General features: G+C 47.2%; 1 protein-coding gene across 4 annotated transcripts in view; it reads right to left on the bottom strand.

The window, feature by feature from the left end:
* Nucleotides 1-265: 265 nt before the first annotated feature.
* Nucleotides 266-11,857, bottom strand: part of SLC25A37 (solute carrier family 25 member 37) — a 40,020-nt gene continuing 28,428 nt past the window's right edge. The window contains exons 2-5 of one of the 4 annotated variants that reach the window (XM_061200712.1): nt 6,429-6,471; nt 5,427-5,655; nt 3,346-3,402; nt 266-1,466 (exon numbers count right to left, since the gene is read on the bottom strand). In XM_061200712.1, the coding sequence (XP_061056695.1) occupies nt 946-1,466; nt 3,346-3,402; nt 5,427-5,649 (801 nt within the window). In that variant the 5' untranslated portion in view covers nt 5,650-5,655; nt 6,429-6,471 and the 3' untranslated portion in view covers nt 266-945. Of the gene's footprint in view, nt 1,467-3,345; nt 3,403-4,226; nt 5,344-5,426; nt 5,656-6,428; nt 6,472-11,857 lie in introns of those variants that run through there. The other 3 variants (XM_061200711.1, XM_061200713.1, XM_061200714.1) reach the window with 3 other exon arrangements.

The following is an 11,857-nucleotide window of genomic DNA, read 5'->3' as shown; positions in this document are numbered from 1 at the left end:
TAATTCCACTGGTGGCCACTGTGCTCCAGTGTGAGCCGTGCTGCCGCCCAGTACGTGTGTGCGCGCGCGGGCGAGCACACAGCAAGAAGAAAAGCCCCAGGGCCAGATCTTCGGTCCTGGAATTTCTAGGAAAAGACAAAGGGAAAAGGCACATGAAGGTGACTGATTAAGAAAAAAAAAAAAAAAGTAGCTAAAAGTATTACATCATTATTTTGACTTTTTTTGCAACGTACCATTTTCCCCTATGAAAAGAAAATTCAAAATATAAACCTTATATTTATTATTTTACATTCAAGTGGAACTTCCATCTGGGGGGGGGGGGGCTCAACACAATTTTAGACCACGTGGAGCGATGTATTACTTTGGTGCCTTTTGACTTAACCGGATGGAAGAATTCAGCTATTTTTTGTTTTTTTTTAAACAGCTTTATATTCCCAGCTGTAACACTTGCTTGTACACACACAGAGGCACACACGCAAATCCAAAAACTTCTACATAGAAAAATAAAGGATAAACATTATCCATCTATTTGATACTGTGTACTGGAACTTCTATATACATAATTTTTTTTTTCCTCTTTAATGTTTTCAGTCACTGCACATTTTCTTCCCTCCTGGGTGATCTACGTACGATTCTAGGGGAGGAGATGCTATACTGAAGCAGAAAAGCTACATCGCTCTCGGAGGCGGGGGGAGGAAGAGAGAAAGCACTTTCTCGCTCCCCTGCCAGTCTTTCAACACTTTCTACCACCTGGGATATCCCTGCGGACGGACGGCCATCGTGTAAGCGGCTGTCCCGTCCTCTCCTCTCTCTAAGGCGTCAGGGAGCAGATCCTGCCAACAGCCTGCCCTGATAATCTTGGTGTGAGGGCAGGGGAAGGGGAACAGTCAGGGAAAGCCTTTGCACAATCAAAGATTCTGGCATCACTTCCCACAGCCCGTTCCTTTAGTACGGAGTTCGATTCTCCAGCTTGTGCTTGGTGAGGAAGTACTTGAAGAACTCATAGACGGACCAGGAGATGGCAGTGGACGGCATCTGGTAGATGACGCGGGCCTGCACGCCCTTGAAGTAGCCGGGCAGGCCGTTGAGCTGGTACACCGTCCGGAAGGCGTTGGCCATGCCCGACAGCCGGCCGCTGACGTTGGCCAGGTGGAGGGCCACGTTCTCCTGAGTGTTGAGGAGGGTTTTACAAACGTCCAGAGGGGTGGTGGCGGCTGCAGCCAGGGCCCCGGCCAGCCCGCCTGAGATGATGTGGGACTGCGGGTTGTAGCCCCGGTACGGGTTGATCTGCTCCTGCAGGAGCTCGTAGGTGATGAAGTGGATAGACTGGAATGGAACGTTCATGGTCAGCTGCGTGGTGTAACTCCGGTAGAAGGCCCCCAAGCCCTCCGTCCCCCACACGGTCCGGATGCAGCTGAGGGCCGACCGGTGCGGCGAGTCGTACATCTGCAAGCGCTGCTTCACAACTGTGGGCGGGTCCCGGGTGGTTGGGCTTAGCCCCACCCCAGGTCGGAGTGAGATGGGAAGCCAAGCCATAAAGAGAAACAAGCAAGTTTAGACACATGGGTAACAGGGCACAGAGAGCTAGCACACACCCAGCCCCAGCCCGAGAAACCACCGAGGGCCAGCTCCAGGGCATCCCGTTTATAGACACATGCCTCCGGGATCCAGGGCCAGGAGGTGGCTGTTTCCTGACGTTTCTCCTGCCTGACTCTTGGTTGACGTGGCCCCCAAACCAGGCAGCCACTTCAGACGAGATTCCCCGAGCTGATCCCCCAGGCCCTAGCTGCCTCGGGCTTCACGCACGCTGAGGAATCTAGAGCCTGCTCCTGGCTCCTCTGCCCTCTTCCGTCCCAGTACGTCTATTGGACACGTGTCCCGTCTTTCATTCTCAGTGGTCTGTACCTCTGACAGTGTTTTTAGCTTCTGGGTCTCAGTGCTCTTGGAAGAGACACTAGAATGATATCGGCCCAAGTTCAATGGCAAACTCCAGTGAGGACCCTGGCTTTATTAATACAAAAGTAACTGGTGGGTCAAAGGACATGGGGCAAATACTTAGAATTGTAATTGTCCCCACGCATTGCAAGATAAACACAAACAGCGTGCTTTACTTTTACAGAAATAAAGTCCTTAAAACGACATAATGTCAAGGAGAAGAGGGTGGAGTTGAACCTCATTTTTCTCTCCTTCAAAAAAAGTAGAAATAAAATTCTTGCCTCGTTGACATGCGCTAACTTACTGCTCATTGACTATGAATTGCCTTAAACACACAGAAAAAGCAGCCCACCTCCCAATCTGACCCATACATCCCTGAAAGTCAGAACAAGTTTCCTATCTGCTAAGGCATGGGAGGCAGCTGAGAGCAAATAAATTGTAACCTTAAAAGACAAAACCAGACAAACTTATAACACAAGATTTAAAATGCTGTACTTTTTAACCTCTGATTCTCCCTTCTGGCAAGGGACCATTTTCAGAGAGAGGAGGAAAAGGGAGAGAGTCCTACATCTCACACAGAGAATAACCCAGCTGAAGGTATGCCCAGCACCGGGTCCAAAAGCTCCTCACTATTCAGACCCAGGTTGGCTGAGGACACGAGGATATTGAAAAAGCTGACAGAACTCGTCTGCACAGCTAAGAATTGCTTTATAATGCTCCCAAAATTCAAAAGGAAAAAAAAAAAAAGAAGGTTATGTGGGAGGAGACAGCTACAACAAAATGGTCAAATACTAATTTATGAAGTAGAGCGATACACACATGGGGGTTCACCATACTCTTCCCCCTACATTCGCCTGTTTGAAATTTTCCATAATAATTTCAAATTTCTTTTAAAAAAGCAAATTGAACATAAGCCCATAAGCCTCTGACAGGTTCCTTCTAAATTCGTCTATGGTTGATAATGGTGAACAAGGGCCCAGTGGGGTGTGTGTGTGTGCACATGTGTATGCATGCGAGCACACACAGGTTTCAGAGTAGTGCAAAAGCACACAAAAGAATTGCCAGGAGAGCCTGTTAAGCAGATATCCTGTCTCTACCCCCAGAGATTCTGGTTTAGTAGGTCTGGGGTGGAACCTGAGAGTCACCATGTTTAACATGCTCCCAGGAGACACTGATGCTACCGGTCTGTGGATCACACCCTGAGTAGCTCTGTTTAAGCGAACAGGAATCCCAGAGCTCAAATGCTCACGTGCCTTCTCGAGGCCTTTGAGAACATGGTACGAATTCTCCTGCTTATTCTGACTGGGGACCAGGAGTTCCCTTGCCCGACCTTCTGTCCCCACCCCCCAACTTTGCTCCTGCCCCTCTGCGCATCCCCTACTGCCACGCCCTGGGACCATGAAACATTACCTTCTGCTGGATTCATTACCGCATCGTGGAGCAGGGTGGCCATACTCCCAGCTATCCCTGCAAAACAAACTCCAGAAAATTACCCTCTGGGACCAGGGGTTCTGAGGAAGTTCCTGGAACCCTGGACCTTGCTTTCTAAGAAGCAAAACTCACTACCAACTCCACCCAGGTGAGCATTGACTCTTAAAACCCTAAAGTGATCATGGAAAATACTGGATAAAAATGAGGAAGGTAACACAGGCACCGTTACTCACATTTCAATCCTGCAGAAACTCATTTTCCCTAGGAAAAGGCTAGACCTGCCAACATTGGATGCTACCAGAAAACACACTTGGTGGCTTTTTCCACTATAGAGATTTTAATTCTCTCTCATCTCTGGCCTTTGCCTACAGATTAATCCACTCTGCCTTTAAGCTGGGGGCAATGGAAGGGGATGATATCATGTATACAGGCAGAGAAGGGGCAAGAAGAAGAGAAATCTTTAAGAAAATTCCTTAATAAAATCCAGGCATTTTTAAAAAGCAAATGGCCAAGGGAAAAGGGCGTCAGGGAGATCTGCATATGGCAGATTTCCAGGGTGAGTTTGCAAAGTGATGACGTGTCTCAGAAATGGCCGAGCCCATCTGAGGGTCTCCTCTGGCCTGGCTTCAAGAACCAGGAACTTCAAAAGCCAGATTCCAGCCTGGAATTTTGCTTTTGGCTCTGGGTTTCCTCCCTCTGTAGGTGACACTGCCCAGTAATTAAGATAACTGCTAAAAGGTGGGAAGAAAGAGGGACACAGGCTAATGCTTCAGAAATGCATATAAATCCCCCTTCCCTCCCTCCCTCCCACACGCTTAGGATCATCCCCAGAAAGGTCAAAACGCGACCAAAGCACACACCACAGTGAAGCAATAACAGTGCTGGGCAGAACTTGACATAAACTGGGCTCCGTTCAAACCGCCTTCAAGGGGCTCAGAGACCAAGGAGCTAAAAAGGCAGTTTCAGCAAAAGGAGGGCCCTGAGGCCACGAACTTGAGGACAGCATCAAGAGTGCAGATCTTGGTGACGGTCCGGACAAATGCAACTAGGGGCCGATTTTTAAAAAGCAAAACCAATGTCTGCAAACCAGCCAGGTCGGAGTCATTATTACCAGGGTTTGCTGGTGGGAGGGATGCTTTCTGGTTCTGAGTAGAACAAAAAAGAGAAGGGGTAGAAAGTTGTTGCCAGTCACATCTACCTCTCTGTTGCTGAAAAATAAATTTGTTAAAGTAAGTTCTCCTTATGCCACTAGCCAGAGTCTCACTCCAAACCCAAACAGAAACCAACAAAAGCCAAACCCACAGGAGGCGAAAATAACCACTTGGCAGGGCCCAGTAAGACAAGCCTATATAACAGTTGCCTGCGGCCAGCTCAGGCCACCCCCCACCCTCCTGGTTCCCTCAAAACAACAAAAGAAAACGATTTCAGCCCTTGCTTGCAGAGAGATGCAACAGACGGAAGAGAATGGGGGCGAAATTCCCAAATCCCAGAAGCTTAGGTGGGAAAGGTCCTCTGCGCAGGAGCAAATCCTTTGTCAGCCATAAAACTTCTTGACCTTTTAAAGCTTAGTTAGATCTTGACGTTGTAGAGACCTGTTGGGCCAGTTTTTAAATAGTCTCAAAGAAGCTGTCCACATAACTTTTTTTTTTTTTTTGGAATCCAGCATTCAAAAGTTTTGTTTCTATTCAGGGTTGTTTGTTTTTTTTGTTTTGTTTTGTTTTGTTTCTCCCCTAGATCTGATCATTAATTGCTTTTGAATTTTTTTTTTTTTTTTTTTTTTTAAAAAGCAAAAAGGCAAAACCCACTCAACAATGAAACACCTCTGTCACTGATTCTCCCTGGGCTTCAGAGAGCGAAGGAGGGGAATGAAAAAAAGCGCGTGCGCGTGTGTGTGTGCGTGTGTTTGGGTGTGTGTGCACACACAAATCTAGAGTCCTTGATTCATGAGCAAGCGTGGCGGAGATGAGGCATCAGGCTGCTGGGTCACAGGGAGGAGAACCCTGGGGAAGGGTCTGTTGAAGGAGAGACCTTTCTAACTCCAGACAAATGCTTGCAAATACCATTGGCTAGGTGGCTGTTCCCTTGGTGGTGGAAAACGGCATTTAAAGTCCTTTTCATGTTTTCATAGCAGGCAAAATACAGGGCATGGGCCGGCCCTGCGCCCATCATCATCACGTTGAGGCCTCGCAAGGGTCTCCAGAAGCCTTCAGTCCGTATGATTTTCTTGAGGGCTCCGTAGACACTTGTGTAATGGGCTTTGGGATCTGGATTCAAACTCTGCATTCGTGTCTGGGGGAGGGCGAGAAAAGAAAAGAGTGGGGTTAATGAGGCTGGTCAGGAGGGAAAGGAAGACCCAGGGAGAGAGTGAGAAAAAAACAGGCCATGTTTACAGATTCACAGGATTTCTGGGTGAAGAAAACTTTTATTCTTCTCCTTTCTGGAGTAATCCCCCATCCCTACACACACACACACACACACACACACACACACACACACACACGTTCACATGGATTTCATTATGCCCAGCAAAGGCGGTAAAAGATGAGGGGCAGGATTTGGAGTAGGAGCACCTGCCCGGCCACTGGCAAGCTGTGTGACTTCTGATGAATCCCTTAACCTCTCTGGGCCTCGGGATTTGGCACCAGAGACCAGTTTCCACGGATCGGGGGTAGAGGGGTGGGGGGGATGGTTTCGGGATGATTCAAGGGCATTACATTTATTGTGCACTTTATTTCTATTATTATTACATTGTAATATATAATGAAATAATTCTACAACTCACCATAATGCAGAGTCAGTGGGAGCCCTGAGCTTGTTTTCCTGTAACTAGATGGTCCCGTCTGGGGGGGATGAGACCGCCTCAGCTCCACCTCAGATCATCAGGCATTAGATTCTCATAAGGAGCGCACAACCTAGATCCCTCACACGTGCAGTTCACACATAGGGGGTCGCGCTCTTATGAGAATCTAATGCCACTGCTTATCTGACAGGAGGTGGAGCTCAGGTGGTAATGCGAGCGATGGGAAGTGGCTGTAAATACAGATGGAGCTTCACTCACTCACCTGCTGCTCACCTCCTGCTGTGTGGCCCAGGGGGAGGGGACCCCTGAAATAGAAGCATCATTATTATCCAGGGGTTCCCACTCCGGTTCTAAAGTCTTCTGTGCCCTCACTTATCTGAGACCTCTGTGTTGTGAAAGCTCCATTCAGCCCCAACCATAAATCTCCCTGGAATCCTCCAACCCCCACCCCCTCATCTCCTCTAAATACTTTTTACATTTCATCTATACAAGTTAGCACTGAAATATATGGTCTTGTTCTTAATTTCTTCCTATGTATAGTCTTGCCCCCTGGAGGCAAAGACCAGCTTTCCCCATCTCTGTCATCCCCATCACACTCCCCAGGCACTTGAGTAGGTGTGAAGGTGAATCTTATATGCCAACAACCCGGCGAGGCCACGGTACCCATGCTGGCTCCAATTATGGCCAAACACTAGTCTACATGTGGCTGTGAATGTATTTTATAGATGAGATTACCATTTAAAGCCAGTAGACTTTGAGTAAAGCAGATTACCCTCCATTGTGTGGGTGGGCCTCGTCTAATCAGGTGAAGGCCTGAAGAGGAAAAAAAACTAGTGTCCCCCGAGGAAGAAAGAATTCTGCCTCCAGTCTTTGGTTGTAACATAAACTCTTCCCTGGGTCTCCAGCTGGCCTGGCCTGCAGATTTTGTACTTGCCAGTCTCCACAATCATGTGAACCAATTCTCTCTCTCTCTCTCTCTCTCTCTCTCACACACACACACACACACACACACAAACATATACACATTATTGGCTCTGTTTCTCTGAAGAGCCCTGACCAGTACAGTAGATAAGAAATATTTGTGGGTAAAAGTACCACACTGGCTCAGTCCTGCAAAAGCAGCATTCCCTCCTCCACTCCCCTCCACCCAACACACAAATAGTCTAGAGCAGAGGGTCTCCAAACTTTGGTAGGAATACCCTTTTACCTCTAAACAAAATCATAAAGAAACTAATATATAAAATAAAAGAGCTTCTCTGACTGGAAATGGGACAAAAAGTTCTGTGCCCTCCTCTCACTCCTCAAGGCAGAAATCTCCCCCACCAGGAACCCCAGGGCTCAGAGGAACAGCATGAAAACCAAATTAGTGGTGGTTTTCAGACTTAGGATTTTACCAGTCAGTAAAACCACACAGAAAATGGGCACACCGTTGACAAATTTTCACTTTGCCAAGAAAGGACATAAAAATAATAACAATATAAGCAACAAGCACCACTGCCCTTTATTATAATCATCATTTCGTAAAAGAAAGAACTTTTTTTTTATTTTTTGGCCCTGCGGCGCGGCACGCGGAATCTTAGTTCCTTGACCAGGGATCGAACCCATGCCTCCTGAAGTGGAAACGTGGAGCCTTAACCACTGGACCCCCAGGGAAGTCCCAGGACACCTTTAATGCCTTAAAAAAAAAAAAAAAGGAAAGACTACTTCTGACTACAAAATTGGTCTTTAAGTTCAATTTAGCTTTATTAAATACTACTTTCCCCTCTTTTCTTCTACCACAGACTGGTGAAAATGCCCCCTGACTCAGCCAGAGGAAGCCGCCAGACACTTGGGTCCCACATTCCCAGGGGGGAATGGACAGGGTCAGTGTCCCTGTACCTTTTTGCTTAAGTGTTTTCTATTCTAACCCGTTTCAAAAGGATTTTAGGCAACTTGATAATGCAGGACACATTATAAGCAAACAAGACCAAAGGAAGAAGTGGGTGAGTGTGCCAAGCAGGAAGGTCGCTGACTCATGGCTACAAAACCTGTGCTTTGCTCCTAGGTGCACTGCTGGCCAGAGAAAATAAAGTACACGAAATGCAAAGTGCTCCCTTTGGAAGAGGCAAAACTGGTGCTCCAGGGACGGCAGAGGTTCTCTAGCACTAAATTCTAACGGATATTTGAAATTGCTCAAGCTTTAGAGCAAATGAAGCTTCATATTTCGCCTGGCTTTTTCTTATCACTGCCCCTGATAAAAATCAGGAGCCTGACGCAGGAGGTGGTACAACCAGGTGGCCCAGAAGGAAAGTTCTGCTATCAGACAGAACTGATTCCATCACTTACGGTGTGACCCTGGACAAGGCAGTTAACCTCTCTAAGCTTCAGCTTCCTCTTTTGAGAGAAGGAGTGAGAAAATTAAATGTCTATTACTATCCTTGCTGTTAATAACAATAAAGGATTCATCAAGAGGCTAAGTAATATGGTTCTAGCACATGGCCTTCCAGACCGTTCTAAGCTCCGTGGAGCAGGGGCTGTGTCTGTCTGAGTCACAGCACATCTCCAATGCCTATTACAGTGTCTAACTCACAGTGGGGGACCAATAAATATTTGTTGAATGAATGGATACGCAAACAAACACACATGCAACTTAGGATGCCGACTAGGGTGAAGCGGTACTATGTCCCTTATTCACCTCCCCTAAATATAAGCATGCTTTCCTGGAATTACCTGTCCCTCCCAGCACCCTTTATATCTAGAGCTTTCCTTATTGATGAAAAGTTCACATTTGGCTGCATTTCTCAAGCCCAGAGTGTGAGTCTCTGAGCCACAAGAGGAGCAGAGGCAGTCTGTCCCTGGGGGCCTACCTGGGGCCTGTCACTAAGAAGTGGCTCCTGCCAGGCCCATTCCCGGAGGAGAGACCCGCCTTGGGGAAGGTCTGCAGCAACTGCCTATGCTGCCTCCTCCCGGTTTCTGGCCTGGGGTGGCAAGACCAGCCTATGGAGGACAGCCTTCCTCGGTCCCAGCAGCCCCTTGCAAGCAGGGGTGTGGCAGTGCAAGAAAACACACAGGACTGGAGTGAGGAGCCGTGACACTGGATCCTGGCCCTCACTGGCTCTGACAGGGCCAAGTGGCCTTGGCCATGGCATCTCACCTCTCTGGTCCCCAGTGCCCTCAACTGTAAAGCAAAGGGGGGGATCAAAACAGCGGCTAATTATCAGAATCACTTGGGAAATGTCTAAAAATACCTGTCTGGGCACCACCCCAACACATATGGATTCAAAACTTTTTTTTTAATTGAAGTATAGTTGATTTACAATGTCGTGTTAGTTTCAGGTGTACAGCAAGGTGATTCAGTTCTCTCTATATATATATACACACACACATACACACATATATGTATATACGTGTATATGTATGTGTGTATCTATATCAATATATATATATATATATTCTTTTTCAGATTCTTTTCCCTTACAGGGAAAAGAATTTTATTTTCCTTATTACAAAATACTGGGTATAGTTCCCTGTGTTATACAGGAGGTCCCTGTTGGTTACCTATTTTATACATGGTAGTGTGTATATGTTACTCCCAAACTCCTAATTTACCCCACCTTTCCCCTTTGGTAACCATAACTTTTCTATGTCTGTGGGTCTATTACTGTTTTGTAAATAAGTTCATTGGTATCTTTTGTTAAAAATTTTTAGATTTCACATATAAGTGATATCATATGATTATTTGTCTTTCTCTGTCTGGCTTAGTTTTCTTTTTTAATTCCCCAGATGATCCTTATCTTCACTCACACTTTTGGAGAACTGCTAAATAAAGGCCCCTTCTAGGCCCTAACGCTTTCTAATGACGTTCTTCACCCGGCCTCGGCAGTAATCGATTCACCTTTGGTCACTTGAGGAGTGGTGAGGGCTGGCTGGGAGCGTGGTGTATGTGGAGAGGCAAAGGCAGGGAGTAGTGGGCACACGGTGCCAAGGCTTTAGAGCCGGCCAAGCCGACATCACTGGTCTGCATCATCCCAGCTCAGGGACCTCAAGCAGGTTCCTTAGTCTTGGGGTACGGAAAAACCCCCCAGAGAGCTGTTGGCAGACTGAGTGAGGTGACTTCAGGAAATGCCTGGCTTGGAGTGCAGTCAACGATAATCGTCCCCCCTTCCTACCTGCCCCCTATATATGTGAAGGCACGGCGGGCGGGGGGCGGAGGGCACGGGTGGTCTCTGCCTTACAAAGCTGCTCATGTCAGCCGGCTCACGGAGACTTACAAGGGAAATTTGGGGTTGATTTCTCACCTCCCCCCTCTTTATATGAGGGGTGAGGCAGTTGGAATAAATAAATTTTGAACCAAAACAGATCATCCTGTGGAAAAGGACAGCTGGACTTCAGTGGACTTCTCTGTCCTCGGGGAGGTGGGTTACTCAGTGGCAGGCCATAGTCAATGACCCACGCCCAGAACAGCAGCAAGTGGTCCATGAGCGCTGAGGACCCAGGAAGCCCCCTCTCAGCCCACGTCAACCACCACGGCCAGGCTTGGGGCCAGCGCCTCCTTGGTCCTGCAGCACCTTCATTTCCCCAATCTGCCTGCAGGGGGCACCCACTCGGGGTCGGGAGCCAGGAGACCAAGAGGAAATAAACAAGGAAAGTGTGAAGTAAGAGGAGAATGATACGGATTGTCAGAAGGGGCTCAGAAAAGGGAGCAGGAGTGACCCATCTGTACCATCATGTGAGGTCATGAAAGCATCCTCAGAAGGGAGCCTGAGAGAAGCTGAAGGTGGGCAGGTGAGAGTGAGGCTGCAGGGACCAGGGCTGGAGAGGAGATAATCAATATAGTCTCTTGTTTTTTTCTTTTTCTGTGACTCTGCCCATAAAATGTACAACTGAGGGCTGGGCATTTTCTATCTACCTGTGGACTAGAGAAGGAGAAAAAGTTAGGGGTGAGTGGGAACCACCCAAGTGTCCATCAATAGATGAACGGATAAGCAGAATGTGGTCCACCCGCACAGTGGAATATTATTCACCTTAAAAGAGAAGGAAATTCTGACTTGTGCTATGACGTGGGTGAACCCTGAGGACATGATGCTAAGTGAAATAAGCCAATCACAGAAAGACAAATAGTGTATGATTCCACTTATAAGAGGTCCTAGAGACCTCTAATTCAGAGAGACAGAAAGCAGAATGATGGTTGCCAGGAGCTGGGGGGAGCGGATATGGGGAGTTATTGTTTAAAGGGTAGGATTTGGGGTTTGCAAGATGTAGAGTTCTGGGACTTCCCTGGTGGTCCAGTGGTTAAGACTCTGTGCTTCCACTGCAGGGGGCACAATCCCTGGGCCTGGTCAGGGAACTAAAATCCTGCAAGCCACGCGGCCACAAAATTTTTTTTAAATTAAAAAAAAAAAAGATGTAGAGTTTTGTGGATGGATGGTGGTGATGGTTGCACAACAATATAAACATACTTAACGCCACTTAACAGGACATTTAAAAATGGTTAAGATGGTACATTTGATGTTATGTTTTTTTTACCACAATTTAAAAAAAAAGGTGTGAGGGTGGAGAGAAGGAAAAGAAAATGAATGAATGAAGATGCACAGAGAAAGAGCAGAAATTAAAATAAAAATAAAAAAACAAGAAAACGGAGACAGAATTTCACCAACTGCCATTTATGTCCTGAGTTTCAGTTCATACCTAGCTGTCCAGCTCCCATGTTTA

Source organism: Eubalaena glacialis, chromosome 9, assembly GCF_028564815.1.
Source record: "Eubalaena glacialis isolate mEubGla1 chromosome 9, mEubGla1.1.hap2.+ XY, whole genome shotgun sequence".
NCBI lineage: Eukaryota > Metazoa > Chordata > Mammalia > Artiodactyla > Balaenidae > Eubalaena > Eubalaena glacialis.
This window is presented reverse-complemented; position numbering and strand designations above follow the sequence as displayed.